This window comes from Astatotilapia calliptera, chromosome 12 (assembly GCF_964374335.1).
Source record: "Astatotilapia calliptera chromosome 12, fAstCal68.1, whole genome shotgun sequence".
Taxonomy (NCBI): Eukaryota; Metazoa; Chordata; class Actinopteri; order Cichliformes; family Cichlidae; genus Astatotilapia; species Astatotilapia calliptera.
The window spans coordinates 20,035,973-20,058,635 of record NC_137433.1 but is presented as its reverse complement, the minus strand read 5'-3'; the positions used below and the strand labels follow the sequence as shown (position 1 = coordinate 20,058,635).

The following is a 22,663-nucleotide window of genomic DNA, read 5'->3' as shown; positions in this document are numbered from 1 at the left end:
CCGTGTGATTCACGCCTATTTAAAAAGTCCTACAATTTGGGGGTGACTTTCAATGGCAGTGGTGACTGACAAAAAGTGTGTGTGTGTGTGTGTGTGTGTGTGTGTGTGTGTGTGTGTGTGTGTGTGTGTGTGTGTGTGTGTGTGTTGAGTCATTTGGTCATATGACAGTGTTGGCAAACGGCAACACAAGCCACAGACAGCTACAGTAGCAGCCTTATCAGCTCAGCCTTATCAAGGCCCCTTCATTGGCCAGCAAACAGACTCCTACTGCACTGCTGAGCTCAACACACAGTTGCACACATGCCGTTAAAAACCACGAGCAGGGTTTTTTGGACAAAGAGAAACTTACTCATACTTATGAGTCAGCAAGATACAGCCAAGTGAACAACTGCAGTGGGATGATAAAGACGAGATAAAGTCCAGCTTTTGATTTATAGAAAAATGCAAGTTCATTATACAGTATAAGTGTGTGGCAGCAAGTCACCTGCCCTTTCATTTTACCCATCTATTGACTAAAAAGTAATATGTTTGAGGCAAAATAATTTCAGTATTCTGGGATAAATAGGCTATTAAATTATATTATGTGATGTTAAAATGTCCTTATTTCTGATAGGTTATATATCATTTGAAATATATTTTATGCAGGGATTCATCGGGCTTTGTGTGCATGTCAGACTCATTGCCATCTTTTGTTGTACTTAAAAACACAGGTGACTTAAATGATAGACATTTCCTCCCAATTGAAATAATTAATTGTGAATATAAGCAGAATACCACCTGTACTTAACAGCTCCGCGCTGATGATTAATGAGCCATGGAGGGATCAGATCCAGGTCATCCTGTGTCTGGATATAGCTGTTGACAATTTTTATAATTTTATTTTTTAATCCTGCACCGACCCCTTTGTTTTTGTTTTTTGTTTTTGTTGTTGTTTGTTTGGAGTTTTGTTTTGGTTTTGTTTTTGTTTTGTTTTTTTACTTATAATACAGCTTTCTGATAGTATTTTAAAATCCATATTATTTCATATATTTTAAACATTCAGGCCAGGGGTCTAACTTGTGTGGCACGTGGCTTTGTGTTACGCCTAACGTGTAATCTGAGAATGCCAATAAGGATTTTTTTTTTTTTTTAATGACAGTAAATGTGATATACCGTAACCTATTTAGTCATCTCTCCGATGCTCTCTGTGGCAGAGCCGGTGCAGCTCTGCGCTGAGCCTTGTTGTTTGGCGGTGATGTGCAGTCAGTCAGTCAGTCAGTGGGAGGAGAGACCAGAAGAGGAGCGGGGGACAGGAAGGCTGGGTGGACGGAGCAGAAGCGCTTTGGTTCCCCGTGTGTCGCTGATTTTGAAGGAAAGCGGCTGAGAAATCCCCGAGCTGTCCTCACTCTGAAACGGATTTTATTTATTCTGCCCCCTCGTCATGTGTACTCCTTGTTGTATCGCGCAGGTGAGTAACAATAGCCGACCCTGACTTACTGTTGTGTGAGTGCGTGTGTGTTTGTTGCTCTTCAGCGGTTTGAAACGCTGTAACAATGAGACGTGCTCAACGTTGACCCTTCCCGTATTGTTTACTGTTTTTTGTCCTCGTCTCTCGCCGTTTACCGTCGGCTAAAGCCAGCCAGCCTCTGTCCCGAGTCTCGGTGATTCCCGTCAGCCTTATTGAGCTGCCTTTTAATGTAATAACAGCGCGAAATAATTAATTATAACCCCCATTCTTCCTCCTCCTCCTCCTCCTCATTGAGCTGACTGGATAACTTCACTGTAAAGCCGTTAGAGGACAAAGCAAAGCGAGGCAAAACTACGGGAAATGTGGCCGTTAATACAGAAATGTGTTGACGGGTACAGCCAACAACGAGCCATGGCTGTGATTAAGTGAGTGCTGTGGAGGACAGTTACACTTCTTTTTTAAGCACATCTTATTCCCCAGCTCCTAAAACACTGAAACAGATGAAGGAGCTAAAGAAGAGGCTAGCCAGCTGTGGCTCGGTCTAACTATTTACAGTTATTTACGTATATAGGTGCTGAAAGGCTCTGCTGAAAAGTAAACATAGCTATATACCCAACAAAAACAATAAGTCTGTCTTTGTCTTGGTTTCTTTTCTGTTTCGGCACCGTTTTAAATGTGCTATGTTGCTTTTTAAAGGACAGTTGTTTTGTATCTGTTATTTTTGTAATTATACATCACTAAAGCAGTACTTTTGGGTTGCATAATGTGTGGATTGAAAGCCAACCAGATTTTTGATTACTTTTTGATGTTTAAAGGATTGTTATTTTAAAGCAAACAAATCCCCTAAAGCCACATATGTTCTTGTTTAAATTAAGTTTGTTTTTTTGTGCCCTGTAATAACAGTAGCGTGACTGTTTGGGCTATTGATTGGTTATAATACATTTGCTTGCTTTTGCTGCTTTAAATCATTTGTGGATATTTGATTTGTTTGCTTGCATCACTTTTATGAGAGGTGCTAGTGCCGTGAAGCTACAGAAATACTTTAAAAGGGTGGTGGTTCAGAGTCAGAGAGGTTTCCTTTCATGCTGAGCGTGTTTTCTACAGCTTACAGATTGGGCTCTGACCAGTGGGTCACCACTGCTGAGCTGATCTGGCTAGGAATTTAATTACATATGCACATCCCTAAACTGAGGGAGGTCACTTCTATTTCCTGCTCTTTTCACAGAGTGGGATTAAAGAGGAAATGAAGGGCAAAGAATAAGATCAGTTTTGTCTTGCTGTGCTGGTGGTGTGCTAATCCCTGTCACAGACACCCCGTTTACTTGCCATCTCTATTAAAGTGTATGCTTGCATTTAACTTCGTGCGTGTGAATATATTTGCCACACTTGAGGTTCAGAGTGGCACAAACTGGTGTGTGGTCTGTTAATTTCCTCCCTGGCTTGAAGGTTGAAATTAGACAAGGGTGGCTGTTGTTTGGGAGAGATCTGAAGGCAGCAGGAAGCACGACGTGGGAGCAGCTCACTTGTAATTTCTCAGTGGGATCAGAGATGTATGCCATGTTGCGATGGGGGCAAGGGCAGGTTGAAGGCTTTAGCTCAGCGTTGAGTGGAGTTCAGAGCGCTGCAAAGTGTTGGCTGAAAGTGTGGTGAGAGCACTGAAATCATGTGGGTGTCTTTACGCATCACAGCCATGGAGCAGTCACCCTTACCAGGGTACAAGAGTCAAGAGGATGGAGTGTCACTTTCTGCAAACATACTGATAAAGAAGTCTTCAGGCCCTCGTTGGAGTGGTGAAAAATCAGAGGAAGTGGTTTGTGAAGAGCCAGCACCGCTCATTCAAACAGAGCTGACCCATCCGTAAATGGGGTCATGACACAGTAGCTGTAAAGCAGCAGCGGGGGTAGGTGATTACCTTTTAAACTCGACTTGTAAAATCAGCCTTAGTGAATTCTGCCTGCAAACATCTGGAGCACTCCTATCCAAAATACATTTCTGGCTCTGTCATATGATCAGAATTACTCTCTAACTGTGTACACATCAGAGATGTCTGCTGTTTTCAACTTCCCCTCAGGAATTTTGCTGTGGTCAGCAGCGAGCAGCAGGAACTTGTTTTCCCAAACCGGGACATGTCTAGCAGCCCTTCATCCCTTTTGTTTCCCACTGAATTGCCACAAACCAGTGTTAATGTCTCTTTCTCAACCTCCCCCTCATCACATATGTCTGTGTCTCTGTAATTTATCCTTGATTATTAGCTGGTTGTGTTTTGAAACTCACAACTGATTCTGAGAAGTGAAACGGACTCCCGTGTGAACAAAAAAAAAAAGTGATACCGCCTTGTATCTTGACCATCTTCCTGTTCTTGTTTAGTTTGGTTCCTTTGCTTATTTCATGACAAACACCTTCATCTGCTAGAATTTGTTCATTTTTGCTCCTCGCTGTACCACTTTTTTTTTTTTTGTCTCTTTTGTTACTTTCTTTTCTTTTCTCTCCACCGGACTAAAGTTTCTCTGTGTTGGTTGTAGCTAGGGGGGTATATTTGCCAAGAGAGAGAGAGCAAAGACCTCCCTTTGTGTACAGGAAACAGTGGAGTGATACATTTTTGCTGTGTGTATACAGCTGCCTAGCTATATAGACAATAGTAGAGCTGTCACTCAACAGTATGAGGGAAAGGGGAGTAGATCTTGGTCTGGAAGCTTGGGCCAACTGGACATGTGAGGAAGATCCTGCATTGTCTTCTGTTGCCCTAAATTTTATTTTGTTTGCTGGTTTCCCGTAACCCGCCTGCAACACAAAGCATTGTAATTTGAGATAACAGGGTGTGTCAGAGCTAGTGGCTTCTCATGATTCAATGTGCTTTGAACAGTGGCCGCTATCATTAAGCTTTAACCAGCAAAAAGTCCCAAAGATTTTTAAAGCAGCCAGCTACAGTGTAGTCTGTAAGGATTTGTGTACCAAACTAAAATAGGGCATGGAATAAATAGTGCATAAGATGTGACGAATGAGCGAATCAACATGAGGTTTAAGCTTGCGGGGACGTTGTCGCTCCACATTGTTCCAGTCAGGATGTTTTTGCCTGTTTTCATGAGTCATTCCTGTCAGTGTGTGTGTATGTTTTTCCCAGTTTGCTGTTGGGTGTGCATCATGACACGTCTGCTGATAAACGTAAAGTCACAATCTGAAATCTATACAGCAAAACACAGATACCGAATACATTTATTCTTTTAGAAATCCAGAGTCTGCCAGATGGACTTGTTTACTCACTGTCAGGACTGGTGTCAACTGGCTCTGTATCTGAAATCCTCATTCTCCTTTGTGGTCCTTACAGTAGTATAGTGTACGACCCATTTCTCTTTGTGTTGCATAAGCGTGGCTATGTGCGGTGGGGTTTACCCCGGTGGGTTTGATTTAGGCCACCCTTTCCATTTCCTGTTTGCACGATGCTCCAGTCCTTTTCATCGTGGGCGCTTTAAGGATGAAAGGCAGCAGAGCATAAAAGAGGGGTGAAAGGAATGTAATCCTCATGAAATCAAACAGCTTACAGCCGTCGCAGATATCGTCTTTGGGTGGAATGCAAGACTGTCGCGTTTGTTATGCAAGTGTCCATCTTTAGGCCAAACTCCCTGTCAAGGAAGCTAATATTACTCAGACTTATTCAGCTTCCCTATTTTAAATGTGATTTTTTGCTAGGTGTATTCTCACCGCTGTGTCCCATCCACCCCGTCTTGATGGATTCTGAGTCAGTATGTCTTTGTGTAAAAGAAAGGCAACATCGTCTTTGCCACCACCTCTAGAAAAGCTGAAGCACTGAGGGGTCAGTGACAAATAGTTAAGGACAGCTGAAGAATACAGACAAAGGGCGAAGAGGACAAAATAAGAAGAAAAGAAATGACATCACTAAATCTTCCAGTAACATGTTGGGGAGGATGAAAGGAATAGGATTAAAATAATGAAACAGAGAGTCTGGTGACACAAAAAAGGGAAACGTGAAAGTCCCACAATCACAGTGTGGTGAGGTTTTTTGTGTGGGTTGTGAGAGTCTAGGCTTAATTTAACTCTAGACCAGACTAGTGCTTTGCTAGTAGCCATGTGTCATCTTTAATGTGTCATGGTATGCCGCTCTATGGGACAGATGGGGGACTGCTGTTGATATTTAAGTAGGGCTGCAAACTGCTGATCCGCCAACCACCTGTCGATATCCTGGTGGGGCAGTGGAGGAGGTGGTGGGTGCTTCATCGAGTGGGTAGGGTCAACGCTGGTTTCCATGGATACCCTTTTGTCTCTGTGTGTGGTGGAATTCCTCGAGACGTTGCCCCTTCTCATGACACCCCCTCTCTCTGTCAGCTCTGCAGAGTTTACCGTTGGGCCCTCGTGCTGCGTGCAGTCCGCTGGTGAAACACCCCCTAACTAATTAAATCTAAACACCCTCACAACCTAAATTGTTCTGTTTTTTTCTTGGTTACTTTCAGTCTGTTGTGGCTAATTAATCACCCATTGAGAAAGACGTGGGCGCAGCAGAGAAAGAGGAAACCGTTTATTCTCTTAAGCTGTGTGTTGAGGCCGGGAGGCACATGGTTAGATTCAAGGCTGCAAGCCCGTGTACGCATGAAAGTAGAAATAAGCACATTTGACCTTTGTGGCAGCGTTTCAAACGTCTTGATACAGTTTGCCAATACTCAAGCATTGGTAAACTGTGTACAGATGTACACCGCTGGACTGTAACTGGGAATAAACTGTGTTCCCTTTAGCTTGAAGTATTTGCCAAGTTTATAGGCTCATCCTTATTCTCATGCTTGAATAAACCAACACGGTTGATATTTCTCCTATACTGACCTCTCTTCAATGGCTCCCAGTTAATTGAATTTAAAGTCCTCCTCCTCAGGTACAAGGTGTTGATTAATCAGGGCCCATCTTATCCTAATGACCTCATAGTACCATATCACCCCATTATGAAGTCACACACATCTTCACACCTGAAGCAGAATTTATGGTTCAGCAGAAGTAGCACGTTCATGATACATTGACAGTCCAGGGATGGCCTGTCTGCTTGCAGGGAGTGCTTGCTGTCGATGAAGACATTGTATGTCTTCTATGTGGTACAACCGGTTTTAGGACACTTTTGCTTTTGTGCTGTTGTTGTTTGCCGTTTCACGTTTCTGCCAATATCAGTACTGGTACCTTTGATTCAGCAATCAACTGTATCTTTTTTCAGTGTTTAATTCATTTTGAAACGATCAATTAAAAAATCTTCCTCTTACACACTAAGTCCATACTAGTTGAAACATTTTATTATTTACTTAAAATGTTAGCCAGCATAGTGAAAAAAGGACAGATTCTCTGGCAACAACTTTTCCAACAAGCTAAATACTTGAAGAAGACGTTGATGATGCTGTCTATGTCTTACTAAAAGTTTCATCATCATTCTTCATTCTTTTACATCTTCTTTTACACCGTCGACAGACGTGCTAACATTAGCTCCAGGTCTTCCGCTGTTTGGCTTTCATTCTATCAAACACAATATATAAATACCCATAAAGCAGAAGCTTTATGGGTATTTTTGCAGAACTGAAGCTGGCATGTGATTGTTTGTTTGTTTGCTTTGGGGGATTTTTTGTACATTTTGACCACCTACAAAAGAGTCAAACAATTCAGTGTTTACATGTATACTGTAGAGAGGCAGTAAAACTAAAACGGTGCTACTTGTAGACCAGACAGTGTTGCAGAGCTGCTTTGTAACCTCAGTACACCCTAGCTATATTATACACTTACATAGGACACAAACTCCTAGCAGTAAGATAAGGCCACTGTTTTGACTAAAATACAAAGTGACGTGATCTCACTAGGATGCATTAGCATGTCTGTAGGGAAACGAAAACATATTAACCAACATAGCATCAGATAAACACTCATTTCCGGTGTTATACAGGAAGACACACTGCTTTAAAATGCAGATGCAGAAAGACGTATACATAAAAAATATTTTCATCTTTTAATTTTAAGGCAAAATTTTTTAAATGTGGGCACATTGGCCTATAAGCTAATGCCATTAGACAGTGTGCAACCTTCATTGGATGTTCCAGTCCACAGAAATGCCACCGTCATTATTGTCATTTGCTTATAATTTACTGCCTTTCACCTAATGCCATAATTACAGGAGCTAATTTCATAGCTCAAGAAAGATTTTGCTCTGTCCCAAAGGAGGAGAGTGGATTAATTTAGAAATGGAAATGGTGCGTACAAGCCCTCCACCCCGACTAAAACTCTGTTGTGGGAAGCAGTCAGGCATGGTGAGAACTTTGGTGCCACTGCCACCACACCTGACTGCTCCCCATAACAAAGTTTTGCTTCTCACCATAGAAGTTTATTCTGCATGGTGAGGGGTAGGAAGCTTACAAAAGCAGGGTGGGGTGGCTACAGAAAGACCCAGTGCTGTAGAATTATAGAGCCTCTTCTTTCCTGAAGGACACAAGGCCCGCCTTTATGTAACTGTCCTCCTCCTATATGACCGCCTATCAGAAGAAACAGAGTAGGCCTGTGTGTGTGTGTGTGTGTGTGTGTGTGTGTGTGTGTGTGTGTGTGTGTGTGTGTGTGTGTGTGTGTTCAGACAACTGCCGTCACTGTCTTGTAATCCTCAAAAGTTTCTTCTGTGAAGGAAAGAGAGGGCTCTGACTGAAGCATGAATGGGGATCCTTTTTTTATGTTATTCACTGTTCAGTAGAAAACAAACTCAGTTAAGTGCTGAGTGTAAAGCATGGAAAGCTTTTTAATACAATGAAGTTTGCCCTAATACGGTTGCACAACACCACTGAAACTCATCTGCAATAGCAAACAAAACTGTTTGGTTTCCCACAGACCAGACAGATTTGAAACTGCTGATACTGCAACTAAAAGTAAAAGATTTGCAATGCATCTCACGAAGACAACTCAGGAAACCTCCTTTAACGTTCCTTGTACGGTTCATTGACTAAGAGGATTTAAGCTGAGAATTTTAGTTTTAGATCATTTTGTTATCTCTGCTGTGTGCATGTTGCATGTCAGTCTGACCTGGTCCTGTTATTCTGATAACAATTATTTCTTTCGCATGCAGTTTGCCATAACTGAATAGAGTCTAAGGGTGGAGTGTTAAAATGTTCATAATATGATATTTGACTTTATATCAGTTGAAGTGATGGGATTAAATATGACCTATAACTATCAAACATTTCATACTGTGTGCAGATATCATGGCATGCACGTCTTTTCATCCATGTCTTTTTATCCCAGGTTAGAATGTAGTTAAATGGACTGGTTCCTGTATAGTAATTTTGTGCTCGAATTGAGTACTCTTGAGAGTTTTATACAACACATTAGCACCGTTTTCTATGTAATATTTACACAGTCCAATAAATTGATCGGAAGCAACTCTGGGTTCTTGCCCAGGAATACTTTTAGCACGCAGGTATTCCTGGGCAGTCTCCTATCCAGGTACTAACCAGACCTGACAAGATTGGGCATGCTCAGGGTGGTGGATTTCAGGGAATATTTTTCTACCAGTTTACTTTTATCCAGTGAAACTGCTGAGAGAGATAACTGCACTGACGCCTGGTTTTCCCAGCTCCGCCACAAAACACATAACGTCTGTATGAGAAGCTGCTTAAGAGTGATAATAAAGTTGTTGTTGTTGTTGTTGTCCCCCTCTCTCTTCCACCTTTTCTGCCTTGTTCTCTGCATGCAGCTGGCCTGCTGCTGCGGCTCAGCGGCCTGCTCGTGCTGCTGTAAGTGCTGCCCAAAGATCAAACAATCCACAGGGACCCGAATCATGTATGCCTTGTACTTCCTGTTGGTCACCGTCCTCTGTGCTGTCATGATGTCGCCCACTGTGGAGCAAGCGCTGAAAGAGAACGTGAGTACTGTTAGATTATAATATTATTTTATGCCATGTTATACCCCTAATTAAAGATTGTGAATTATTATGTAGTTTTAGTTTGCATTATTCTCCTGAATTAGAAGAAGCTGATAACTATCCGGTTGTTCAGTCTGACGTCACTAGCCGTGTCTGGGCCTAAACTCCGCTGCAGGTCCATATATCAAACGATCACTGTGGCATTACTGAGAGTTGAAAAACTGTCTAAAGTCTTTCATCTTTAATAAAATGATCAGCGTTCTGCTCTACCAGGTGTAACAATTGAGTTTAACATCCAGGCATCCATGAAAACGGAATTTATGACATTTAACGGAGTTAGAAGTTAGCAGGGAGTTAGCTCGCTAGCTTCTATCTAAATACAATATAGCATGTCCTGACTGCGGGGTTTTGGAAACAAATTAAAACATACAGCTTACTTATCACTTCCAGCATAAATGAAGACAGAAAACTAAACAGCAGTGACGTTTGTAGGGTTACTGAAGTTTGGCTAGCTGGTATATAATGATGTGCTAGTGACCGCTAGCGACATAGCTATGTTAGCATAATATAAACAAGCTAACTTTTTTTCCACTCGATAAAAGTTAACGTGAGTTTTCTCGGTGGTCAGAAACAAATGTAATCGCATGGCAGGATGCTGTAAAAGGACCAAACTTCAGCCAGGAGAACAACTGAGATAATTCATCTACAATACAAAGTTAGTCATTCATATACTGCTGCATGGGCTGGGCTGTAGTTACATCCTAAGGTTTTAAAAACTGAGCTTAAATAAATGATTAGCGGTAATAAAAGCCGAGGGAGGTCAACAGGGATCACTGACTGTTTTAGGAGCTTTTTGAGATCAAATACAAGAAAATACATAGCATTAAACATGTTAACAACATAAAAGCCATATTAAACGCAGACTACTTTAGACCCGGAAGTAGGATTCGTCGCGTCATCACTGAACAACCGGATTGCATTAGTTAAACTGATTTGCATTACATTAAACTGCTGACTTGTTGTGAATGAATGATATTGTTTTATGATGCATTATACTGCTGAGTTATAAGAAATCTAATTTGTCTGAGTAGAAGAGAACAGAGTGTGCTGGAGTTTTCTGCCCCATTTCAGCAGGAGCAGATAAACAGGGAGCCAAGGTCGTAGCTTAGGCGCTGTGTGAGAGAAAGCATGTGAATGTTTAGGCTTTGTATGATAAGGTGGAGGCACCAGAGGCTATAAAAGTTTGAGCAATGCTCCACCATTTTGAGATTTTGAGGCTGTCTGCATCAGTGTCCATCTCCCACGCGTGTGTTCATTAAAATCATCGTTTGACTCAACCCGGCCGGACCAGTGTTGTTATTGTGGTTTTTTCTCTTGTCTCCATCCCCAATATTTTGAACCTTAACAGTACATATATCACATCATTCTCTCAAAATGCATGCACACTCCTTGTTTTGCCAACAACCCTCCCCACCCCCAAAATGTAATTACATTATATATCAATAAAGGACTTAAGTAGGACATGCTCAGTGGATGGCATATCTAAAAAAGAAATAATAATTGAAGTAAGTTTTTTTTTATTTACAGTAATGTAAACTATATTATAGATTATGACTCCTGGGTCTTCAGTAGATAGAAACAGTTGAACATGGTGAATTGGTCCCCGTTCACCATTTCCCCCATATATGCTGTACAGTGTGTGTGTTTCTCGATAGGTGTGGAGTCTTCTTTAAGATATTGTTAAATGTCATCCTGATGGCTGTGTCCCGTGTGTGTTATTTCTGCCTTTTTTTTGTCTCTGTAAGGATTTTTTCCTGTCTTTGAAGTCTTAATTCTGTCCCTCGCTTTTTGAAATGTCAGCTCGCAGCCTCTGGTAAACAAAAGAATAAAAACCTCAATACTGTGACCTTTTACACAGTTTCGCCTCACTCTTTAGTCTGTACACTCTTTTCCAGCTTACTTCACACCTTTTCACCTCCTGAAAATGAAACTGAACTGAGCGGAAAGTGTAACAAGAACAAAAACATTTTGAACCAGATTTTGTCATGTGGTTGAACAATTTTGTTCACCGTCTGCTCTAAACAACAAGGCCAGCAGCCTCTATGCTAACACCGCCGATGCTAACAGGAAAAATTAAAATTTTACAGCATTGCTATGGGCAAAACAGACATCCTGCTATTTTAACAGATATGTGTATCTACACAGCAGCAAGGCCACAGCTCTGAGGACACGAGTCTTGGCTGGTAGGTTTTGTTTGTTTTAAGAGCCTATCAAGCCTTTGAAGTGGAGACGATAAACTCTTTCGTGAACCTTTGCTTTCTTCTCTGAATGAACGAAATGAAAGATGACCTCCAGTGACTGTTTCTAAAAAAAAAAAATCCCATTAAACTGGAATGCCACGATAACAGCTGTTGTCTGCTACAGTATAGTTATCCTTGTCATCTGGGAGAGTCAGACTGTCAACACAGTGTGTAGATATAGTCTGGAACAAGGTCTCAGAGGTGATGTCCTGGTTCACTGATACACTGCTCGCTCGCTGACTCACATTTTATATTGATCTCAGGATAAACAGGAAATAATGATGTTTCTATCTCTGGGAAAGATGTCTTGAGCTGACTGTGTTACCATGGCACTGGCCAGGCTTGCTTGAGTCAAAGTGATATTTGTAGGTGATCTTCTTTTTTTTTCACCAGTCTCCTTCTTCTGCAGTTTTTCTTCCTTTCTGCCAGTGTCTACAGTGCAGTAATAAAACTACTCCCTACTGTGTGTCTCTTTGTGAATGGAGCCCCTGGAAAAGACTCATCCAAGGCACAAAATGGCCTCTGATAGCCCCACACAAAGCCTACTGACTCACACACACACCCATAAACACACTGTCAGTCACACACCGAGCACAGTGGGAAGTCCCAGCTAAGAGAGCAGTCATTGTGCGTATGAGAGCGCCGGTCTTTTCTCAAGAGATTTACAGCAGTCCGAAACAGCCGGCCCCATTTCCCTCCTTAATCACAACACCATGGACATGCTAATATGGTCCTTAACCTGAGACAAAAGCTCCAAAAATGGGCTTTTTGCCTTACGTTGTGATCTGGCTCTGGACTTTGCTAACACAATGAGGTGATGACAGCTCAATCCGCCGGCATCTCACCCGTGTGTCCAACTTTCAAGGATTCTGCCAGTAATTAGTAAAGCCGAGTTAAGCAATTTATTATCCCCAAGTAAAGATTTGAAACGCTCTCAAAAAGCAGTGTTTGCCTGAAAAGCACGTTTTGTACTCGTCCCACAGCTCGTTCCGGTGAAGGGGAACGACGTATCGAGACTGGCGGTTATTGAATTCAAAGTGTGTCCCTTCTGTTGGCTCTCTGCCGCAGTCTTCTGTTGAATGTCACAGCAAGGTCCTTATCTTTGCTACCTTAACTCCAGTTTTGTATTACGCAGCTCACTGTAGTTCTGAAAAGTCTTTCGCAGTTTATTTTAAGAGGAATCTCCACGTTTTTCTTGCTCGTGCTGTCTATGTTCTCCCCTCTTCCCATTTCCTCTGACTCGCTGACAAAAGGTGGTTAATTTATTCATCCATGTCCTTTGTTTGTGTACACTGACAGTTAGTTGTAAGGCCCCTTTAACAGGCTGTAGAGAGTGAAGGATGAAAGAGGGCTCCACAGAGAGAAAGAGGGGTTGTTGTTGCTGCCTGTTCTCTCTTTCTGCTCCTTTAGGGGCGTGACGCTCAGAATAGATGGACACTATTGGGCCCTTTCACCGAGGCCTCATACTAGACAAACATGAGCAGAGGTGGGTTGCTTTTCACTGACATGACATGATGATCTAATTTGAGTATTTTGGGGGTTTTGGGTTGGTTTTTTTCCTCCAATTAGATCCCCTTCTACGCTGAGTTTTGCCAGACAGTGAATGCAGGAGAAGACTGCAAAACTCTGGTTGGATACGCTGCTGTGTACAAGGTGTGCTTTGGCATGGCCTGCTTCTTCTTCTTCTTCTGTATCTTCACTATACGGGTCAACAACAGCACGGGCTGCCGGGCAGCCGTACATAACGGGTAAGAAGAATTTGTTTAATCTTCTATCAAAAAAAGCAGCTGCATTCATAATATTGAACAAGAGTCACGAGTAAAGGCAACACGAGATTTGTTAAATTTGTTATTTTTGGATTTATTGCATTAAATATTCTGCTGTGTCTCAGTTGTCAGTAATCATTGTTTTTATGGTGTAATTTTATCTGCATTTTCCCCTTTTTTATAACATTATCACCGTCTTGATTCAGATTCTGGTTACTGAAGTTTATCGCGCTGGTGGCGTGTTGCGCTGGAGGCTTCTTCCTCCCCAATGAGTCAACATTCCTGGAAGGTAAAAGCTGAACGCTCAGCTTGAGGCTTAAATACTGTAAAGTTTTCTTTTAAAGCTTAAATAAGTAAAGTGGTGCATAAGGTAACCTAACATAGAGCTGTGTAAATGTATGTAAAGTAACAAACAACTTCCTGTGTCATCTGACCTGAGTAAACTTTTACAAATGTCACTGTAACTCTATCTATTTATGGAGCACAATTTCAATACTGGCACAGCTTGCCTGGCAAGTAGCTCTTGTCATCAGTTAAACAATTGTCTCTGTCTCTTTCTCTTCTCATTTTGGCTCAGTTTGGCGCTACATAGGAGCCGTTGGCGGGTTCATTTTCCTCTTGATCCAGCTCATGCTGTTGGTGGAGTTTGCACACAGATGGAACGCAAACTGGTGAGAGCAACATTTCTTCTCTCATCACCTTCCTCTTCAGTCCCTGGTTCACTGTGTGAAATAAGACCACTGTAATGCTTTTTGTTTGACTTTTAAGAAATGCAGAAAGTGTGATTTGGTGGGTGGAGGGCAGGCCTGGCAGCAGGCCAGTGCTGTGTTAGATTCACAGGATGTATATGGTTTAGGACTTCCTACTTCCTACACACAAAATCCAGCAGATTGGTTTCTAAAAACCAGCACAACCTCTCAATAAAAACAGATTTTCAGATCAAGAAAAATCAGTGAGAAGGCACAAAGCTGTATTCACTTCTTCCCTTTTAGTTGAATTCTTTTATGTGCCTTTTTGTTTTTCTTAACTTAACCTACACCATTCTGTTCATATTTCATGCCTGCACAGTGTGATCGGGGTCACTTTTGTCCAAAAAGTCCCTCGTAATAAGTGTTTATAGTGAATTTTGAAATACAGATCTACTGAGAATGCAAAAACAGTTTATATGCAATTTTTTACTAAATTAACACAATTCATAAACTTCCTCTACATTTTTGTTTTATTTTATTTTTCCATGTTCCCAAAATGGCTTCAGTTAACTTTTTTCAAGAGTCTAGTTGTTGTTTTCAGTTCAGTTTTGGTTAGCTATAATAACCTCGGCTCACACTCGGTGTTATTTATAATTATTAGTAATCATTCAACAACGCTTAACACTTAGATCACAAAAACTCTGCATATTGGGCCATGAGTGTATGTGAAGGGCCCTTTATGTTGTTTTACTCGTCCCCACTTACACTTTGTCACCACTGACCCATTATAAAGTACCCACAGACAGTTTCATGAGTCCCTAAAACCAACACTGACCCACACAGGTAGAACTAAAATTGAGTCAAAGGTGATCTGGAAAAGCATGTGATTTTTTTCCTCTCTTAGCTTTTCGCTCTTTCTGTTTGCAGGTATTCAGGAGTGAAGTATAACCGCCTGTGGTACGCAGCACTGGCCTTTGTGACTCTGGTTCTGTTCAGCGTTGGAGTCGGAGCCGTAATCTTCATGGGTATTTTCTACACTCACCCCGAGGCTTGTCTACTCAATAAGATTTTTCTGGGCATCAACGGCAGCCTCTGCCTCGTCGTCTCCCTGCTGGCCATCTCCCCGTTCATACAGAAACGTAAGGACCTGTTCTACCAGGCACAGCATCGAATTTGACTCAGTTAAATTAAAATACACAAATTTGCATTTCAGGTGGGGCTAATAGTTGTATAGCCTAGAAGTTTCATGTGGCAAGATGTTTGTAATACAATACACGATTGTGGCTCAAGAGTTGGGAGTTCGCCTTGTAATCGGAAGGTTGCTGGTTCGAGCCCCGGCTTGGACAGTCTCGGTCGTTGTGTCCTTGGGCGGGACACTTCACCCGTCGCCTACTGGTGGTGATCAGAGGGCCCGGTGGCGCCAGTGTCCGGCAGCCTCGCCTCTGTCAGTGCGCCCCAGGGTGGCTTTGGCTACAATGTAGCTTGCCATCGCCAGTGTGTGAATGGGTGGATGACTGAATGTGTAAAGTGCTTTGGGGTCCTTAGGGAGTAGTAAAGCGCTATACAAATACAGGCCATTTACCATTTTTACTTAATAATAATAAGTTCTTATAGTATTATTAATATTTGAATGAAAATTCCCACATTTGTGTCCCTGCAGTGCAGCCCAACTCAGGACTTTTGCAGCCAGGAGTCATCACTGTCTATGTCATGTACCTCACCTTCTCAGCCTTTTCCAGCAAGCCAAAAGAAAGTGAGTATGCACAATAATGCATCTTCACATTGGTGATCACATTATTGGGTGTCAGCTTAAAAACTGATTATTTATGTTAAGTCACAGGTTAGGCTTTGACAAAGTTAGCATTTGCAAAGCTCTTATGAACACCTTCTCATGTTCAATACACCCATCCATCCTTCCATGGAGAGCTGTTTGCCTAATGTACAGTCATTTAACTTTGTTTACAGCAGAATTTGAGGTTTTTTCCCCTTAAGTATGGCAGCAATTAACCATGAACAGGAAAAGAGATTCCCACAAGCACATATGCACATGCTGTGAAATGGAAACTGTGCAGCCCAGCAAGAGCAAAGTTGTTCACAAAGCCCACCACCTTTGTTTCTTTCAGTGAACTTTGCAAATGCAGTTTTTTTTTGTTTTTGTAGTGACTGTTTTACAGATCTTAATTTTTACAGCATGAAATGATGTTCATAAATTAAAAAAAATGCATCAGGAAAAGCGATAAAGGCTTAACTCAAAGTTTAGGTGAGAGTTTTAGAGGGAGTAGTGATTATGTGACCACAAATTAAACTGTATATAGATGTTTGTGAATTTGCAATTTAATATATAATGGATAATCTACACTGAGATAAATATGTGCAAAAAAGTTCTTGTAAATGTTTGGACATGTTAGGACACAAAGTAAATGTCAGGACATGCCTCCTACTCATAACAGTTAGCCTACATACTGTTAGAAAGGCGGTTGTTTTTGGACCAACTTTCCATTTTTCCTTCTTTTTTTTCCTTTTCATTGCTGCTAACATGGTGCCAGAACGCACACACACAAGCACAAGCATAGGCTGCATTTTTCACAATATCCTTACTCCCTATAATACTCCAATTCCAAAGAACTCCATCAAACAGTTGTACTCCCTGCTATTTCTTTCAACTCTTCAATCATCTGTCTCTGTCTGCATATTTCTGTCTGTCTAGTGGTGGTAATCGATGGTGTGAACACTACCGTATGTGTGTTCCCCTTCAACTCTGGGACAGAAAGCGACAAAAAGATTGTCACTGGACTGGGAACCGTCATCCTGTTTGGCTGTGTCCTTTACTCTTGGTAAGACATACACAATTCCTGCCTCTCTTTTTTGCTAACGAGCACAGATGCACATTTTCTCTTTAATACTTGTGGTTTGTTATTTCATTGATTTGATCATATAGAGATATTACAGTCCAAACCTTTTAATAGCACTTCTGCTACAGGTGATGTGGAATATAATTTACTTCATGGTAAGCTGTGGGGACACAGACAGGCTAGTTTGGATTGGCTGTGACTCTGAAGAGGCAGCACGTGATTGGCTATGGCTGAGCGAGACAAGAACTATGACTCTTTGCTTTTGTTCACATATGTTTTCCATCAAGTGGAGGCATCCTGTCTCTTGTGGCCATTCCCCGAATAGAAGGAAATTGGACTCTGCAGCAATCTCAAACTGCAAATTACTGGGGGGAATGCAGAGTGACGGAATTACAGTCTTGCTTCCTTTCATCTCTCTCTTTTCTTTCTCTTTGTCCACTCTACCTCTAGCTTGACGTCCACCACTCGACGAAGCTCAGCAGCGCTCAGAGTGTGTAGGAACACTGAGCCGGAGACAGAGGTAAATGCACAGCCTTACCGTGTGTGGGTTAATTAAATGTGCAGACTGGTTAAATGCATACCTACCAGGCATTAGATGCCCTTAGTAAATGGAACAAATTAAGCCCAGGATACACATCTCTCATATATTTAATCCCAGCTCAGTGGTAACCTGAATGTTTCCTTTACCTTACAGAGAGCTCGCTGCTGTTTCTGCTTTGGAGATGACACAGGTGAGGAAAGTCAAATAATCCCTCCTCCTTCTCCAACATCTTTCTTTCTTTGCCTGGCAGCAGCCTCTCTTTGGCCTGTCTGTCTGTACACGTATAGACTCAGCCATGGTGTTTGCACACACACGGGGTATTGCTATTCCTCAGCCAGACTGAGTACGGTGAGAAAACATTGGTCAGCAAGCGTAGATGATGTCACTGTTACTAGGTTAGTATTACACTGTAAAACAAGATCGGGGTAAGTGGGATTGTGGGCAGGCTAACACTGCCACCTGCTGGAAATAAAGTTGCAGTGTTGAGAAACAGCCACGAGAAAAGTACCACCCTTTTAACTGACATTTTTACACATTAAATGTGTCCCTGACCCAACTGCACTGCTTTTCAGAAGAATACGATGAGGAGCAGACGGGTTCAGGCCAGAATGTGGTGTATGATGAGAGAGAGGGAACCATCTACAGCTACGCCTTCTTTCACTTTGTCTTCTTCCTTGGCTCCCTCTATGTCATGATGACCGCCACCAACTGGTTTCAGTAAGTGATTCCCATACATACTAACCTCAAAACAGACATCTTCACACATTTAGCAACATAATTACTGAACTGAAGTGTTTCTGTAGATGTTTCTGTCACTTTGACAGCAGACCTCTGAAAAATATTGGAATCAAAGCTTCACTTTGCCACTGAAACATTTCTTATGTCTGCTATGTGTCTGTTTGGTTTCCTTTTTCTGCTGCATATCTTTATTTGACTGGGCTTTTTGAGGGGTGTTTTTTTTTTAGACTTGCAAAGCTGTCCTCTTTATTAATCTCTGAAGAGGATGCACTTAGTATATTCATCTGTTTATTCTGCCCGTTTTGGTCTCGTGGCCTTCATCAAAGCATCAGTGCTCTCTTTTTGCCTTTTTATTTTAGTGCACTGAGTCCTCAGGTTTTTGTGTTTACACTGCCTTTAATGCACCTCATCAGCTCTGTCTTGAAGAGAGGAACCAGAGTGTGCGTGTTTGCTCAGTTCTCTTACCGCGTGTCTCTTGCAGCTACGACAACCACAAGATTGAGAAGCTTTTGGACGGGAGCTGGTCAGTGTTCTGGGTCAAGATGGCCTCCTGTTGGGTGTGTCTCATCCTCTACATGTGGACCCTCGTCGCCCCCATCGTCTGCCCAAAGCGCTTTGTGGCCTAGTTATAACATCACTTGTGGTCTGGATGTGGCCGGGTAGAAGCTTACACTCTGGGCCAAGAGACTACCACAGACCTCCCATACCTTGAAACACAACCCTACACTACCCTCAGTGTTTGAAATGGAGGATTATCTGTTGCCTTTTATTTTATATGCTAGTGTTTACTTTGTTTTACAATGTTAAGCTGTTAATACCTTGATGGTGATTTTTTGTATTATTATTATTATTTCTTTTAGCACCACTGACACACAAAGTTTTCTATGGCTTACAGGTTTGAAACTAGATGAAGAATCATGGGATTTGAGTTACATTGGGAATCATTCAACCCCTAAAGATGACTTCAGACCTGAAAGTGTGTTTCTTTATGTGTCTCTCTTGCTTTCACGCTCACCCAGGCATTTTAGTTCTGTACAGTCAGATCACAAAGTTGTATCAAGGTTTTGGGACATATTTATTTCAAGTTTAAGATGTTACAGAAGATATTGTATTTATTTAAATGTGTCTTAAGGAATCAAAAAAGGAATACGGTGTGAACTGAATTAGATTTGTCCCTGACTCTGTTGAACTCATCTCTCAGGCTCGTGTTTAAGCTGTACATGTTGACGCTTTGTTATATTGTGCCCTTTTGTAGAGGTTTTCTATGCAACAGCTCTTTTTAATATTAGACACTCTGTGTTGTGAAGTTTCCACTTAGATTCAAAGCAAAATGTTTAAGGTTTTAATATGTCAGTGCTCCCTTTGAGCCAGATCTTTTCTTAGGAAAATTTCATGTCATTGAAAGGTTTCCAGTCATCGTCGCTGTTGTACACGGCAGCACTCTTAAAAAAAATCAACCTGACTAATGCAAGAGTGACGTTAGCGGAGCGCCACCTCTCTCAAAGAGCTGCAGTGACACAGATGAGAAACATTTGCCAAAGGTAGATGTCAGAAAACCAGAAAATACTTAGTTTACTAATTTCTTTACTAATCTGTTACAGAGAAACATCTCACTGAAAGCATTATATATTTGCATGCATACATAGACACTTAAACCAGCTGTTTTCTGTACAGTTATAAGTGCTTTCTGCCTCGTCTTTGTTACATGCGTCCATTTTATCATTGTGGTCAGAATAAAGTAGCACGACCGCTTTTATCAGCAAGTTATTCAACACTGGATGTTGAGTTTACTGCCGAATTTACATACATACCTGTTTCAGAGGGTCTCCTGTGTTTATTATGTAACTGTTTTTTTTATTGTATAAAAATACAAGATATATTACACAAGCAAATCCTTTTTTGTATCTAATTCCTTCAGTTCTTGCTTTTCTTTTGTCTAATTGGATTCCTAACATGTTTTTTTTTTCTGTTTTTTTATAATTTCTACGTACATTTTGGAAAACCATCCAAGATGTGTGAAAGCTTTTTGTTTGAATTTTTTTGCTTTATATAACTTTTTTCCCCTGCCTTTTAATTATTGGTATGAATGTAGACATTTTGTGGTGCTGAGCAACTTTGATATATTAAAAAAATGAATCAAAAGATCCACTGTGAAGGCTGTATACTACCACAGAAACATCTTGTATGCTTGAAATAAATCGAAGTAGGTGCCATGGAGTTTGCATTGCTTGCACTCTTTCAATAAAACATCCATTGATACAACACAGGGTGTCTTTATTTATTAACTGTAATAATGGGAACATGCTTTGAATTTTGCAAAATGCTATGTATTTTATTGTACTTAAGATGTACAGGGCATTCATAAACTGGATAACTGAAGGCGATATTTCAGAGATATAAACAAAAACTGCAAAGTGAATGCACTGTTTCAGTTACATTGCATTTAAGTATATAATGCCCAATGTTTTGCTTTCCTAAAACTTCTAAATGCAATCCCTAAAACTGCCCATGATGTTTCCTCTGACATTAATCTGACTTTAGTTCTCTGCTCAGAGCACTGCCGCTCTGCCCCTTTAATCTATGTTTACAGCAGGGCTTAAGTTGTTTATCCTGTGTCTTACTGCTCTTCATTCTGTGCTCTGAGCACATCCTGGTAGTCACCAGGTATAGTGTCTGTGGAAAAAGCAAACAAAGAGAAAAATCAAATGAGCATACCTACATCTCACATGGATGACTCGACTGTCTTCCGATGCTTGCAGATGCTTACCGTTGCACCGGTACTTCAAATTGGACCAGATGATGTTTTCCTGAGAGAAGCAGAACACGCCCAGGCGCCCGCCTCTCATACTGGTGTCAATGATCACACCAGTGTCCGCCACCAGATTTGAACCCTCAAAGAAGCGAGCCCTAGTTCCATACACAAAGTGAAACTACTGAGTCAGTTCACACAGAGCGAACGTGGACGTGTCCGTGACGAGGTGTATGTGTTTGTACCTGATGTATCCAACCTGCGGCCTGTGCTGGAGGAACCAGCGGTAGGAAACCTTGTCTTTCCAGCCGACGTTCCTGGGATCCTTCCACAGTAGACGCACCTGGTCAACGGTGTGTCCTGTGTGCCAAAGGGAGTTCCTCAGATATTCACCAGGACCTGTCTTTGATTTCACCACCTGGAGATTAAAAAACAAAGATCAGACATAAATTCATCAAACCAAATCTTTACTGATATATACTCTTTTAAACGGTACAGTGGAGGTCTTTATGGTGGAAAGTGTTAATCCTCAACACCTTGAGCTGTATTCCCGGCTCAGCAACGGCTCTGAAGGGCGCGGCCTGCCAGTAGGTTTGTTCTGTTTGTTTCCACATCACTACGTAGAAGGAAGAGGAGTCCTGGTAGCCAAAAATGAAGCCAGCGTAGTCGTCATCTGTCACTGTGTTCACGTGGAAAGTTCCCTCAAAGTCAACGCCACTGAAAGCTGTGTAGCCTGCAAATTGAACACGAAACGCAGATCAGCGCTGATTAAGTTTAGGTAAGGGAATTATGAATGGGTGTGTGATAGTATACTAACCTACAGCAAGCCCAGGGTCAGAGTTCATGGTCTGCACTATCTCCATGCCCTGTCAGGAAAAAATTAGTGTGAAGCTGAAGAAAAACTGTTATCGATGTCTCTGAAACTGAGGTGATGTTATCATTTTTACCTGGTTGAGAACTACCCAGTTGGGGTCGATCTGAGACTCGCCCTCTGGGTCCAGCACCACGGTTTGATAGGCTCTGAAGTCGGTCAGGGTGATCTCAGCGTTCTCTGGGCAGTGATCAATTCTGTCGATGACGTCGTCTTTGTCAAAGTCTCCTTCGCACACGTCTCCGCGTCTGTTGTCTGAAATACAGCGACGCCGCTTAGAAAACAGTAATTCGCGCTGCGCTCGCTCCTGCAAATCCAAGCACAACACAGAAAAGATACTAACTATCAGAGTCCTTTTGGTCTGGATTGGCAACTAGTCTGCAGTTGTCGTCTTCGTCCAGTATGCCGTCGTTATCGTCGTCATCGTCACATTTATCTCCCTAACAAGAAAAAAAAACCACAACAAATTGGTGGATAATTGAGGACTATATAGGATGAACTGCTGCTGGATTGAATGAATGAAACTGAAAGAAGAGATAAACACCATTCCATCTTTGTCCGTGTCCAGCTGATCGGAGTTGATGACTGTGGGACAATTATCCTTTGTGTTCTGGTGGCCGTCACCGTCACTGACAAAGACGAGGTAGGGAAAATCAAAGGTCTGACAGATGTTTGTAGACTTTTACGCCATAGATCATGATGTGGGCTTTACCTGTCTATATTATCATCACAGGTATCTCCTACAAGGTCATCATCTGAGTCAGACTGAGGGTAGACAAAACAAACACTGGTGGTCAGATGTGTCACAGCTGATGAATCGGTTTCATGCCC

At 41.7% G+C, this 22,663-nt stretch overlaps 2 protein-coding genes across 3 annotated transcripts in view; one reads left to right on the top strand and one right to left on the bottom strand.

The window, feature by feature from the left end:
- Positions 1–605: 605 nt before the first annotated feature.
- On the top strand, positions 606–20,474 carry serinc5 (serine incorporator 5). Of its 2 annotated transcripts, none has more exons than XM_080309164.1 (12): positions 606–1,447; positions 9,159–9,326; positions 13,196–13,374; positions 13,599–13,681; positions 13,970–14,063; positions 15,009–15,220; positions 15,742–15,834; positions 16,789–16,915; positions 17,384–17,453; positions 17,628–17,664; positions 18,050–18,191; positions 18,694–20,474. In XM_080309164.1, exons 1-12 carry the CDS (start codon positions 1,421–1,423, stop codon positions 18,836–18,838), a joined length of 1,377 nt encoding a protein of 458 aa, XP_080165290.1. In that variant the 5' UTR covers positions 606–1,420; the 3' UTR covers positions 18,839–20,474. The 2 variants fall into 2 exon arrangements, with proteins under 2 accessions (XP_080165290.1, XP_026044090.1); XM_026188305.2 differs by having other exon boundaries at positions 616–1,447; positions 18,047–18,191.
- Positions 20,026–22,663, bottom strand: part of thbs4a (thrombospondin 4a) — a 17,402-nt gene continuing 14,764 nt past the window's right edge. The window contains exons 15-23 of the mRNA XM_026188298.2: positions 22,545–22,597; positions 22,377–22,461; positions 22,176–22,272; positions 21,909–22,087; positions 21,779–21,827; positions 21,498–21,694; positions 21,207–21,379; positions 20,980–21,119; positions 20,026–20,885 (exon numbers count right to left, since the gene is read on the bottom strand). Coding sequence (XP_026044083.1) covers positions 20,830–20,885; positions 20,980–21,119; positions 21,207–21,379; positions 21,498–21,694; positions 21,779–21,827; positions 21,909–22,087; positions 22,176–22,272; positions 22,377–22,461; positions 22,545–22,597 — 1,029 coding nt within the window. The 3' untranslated portion in view covers positions 20,026–20,829. The remainder of the gene's footprint in view (positions 20,886–20,979; positions 21,120–21,206; positions 21,380–21,497; positions 21,695–21,778; positions 21,828–21,908; positions 22,088–22,175; positions 22,273–22,376; positions 22,462–22,544; positions 22,598–22,663) is intronic.

Bases quoted from the DNA above. Each gene is read 5' to 3' on its own strand.
- serinc5 (XM_026188305.2), top strand. From the start codon at position 1,421: ATGTGTACTCCTTGTTGTATCGCGCAG. The intron at 13,682-13,969 runs GTAAAAGCTGAA...ATTTTGGCTCAG, and splicing joins TGAGTCAACATTCCTGGAAG to TTTGGCGCTACATAGGAGCC. The intron at 18,192-18,693 runs GTAAGTGATTCC...TGTCTCTTGCAG, and splicing joins ACCGCCACCAACTGGTTTCA to CTACGACAACCACAAGATTG.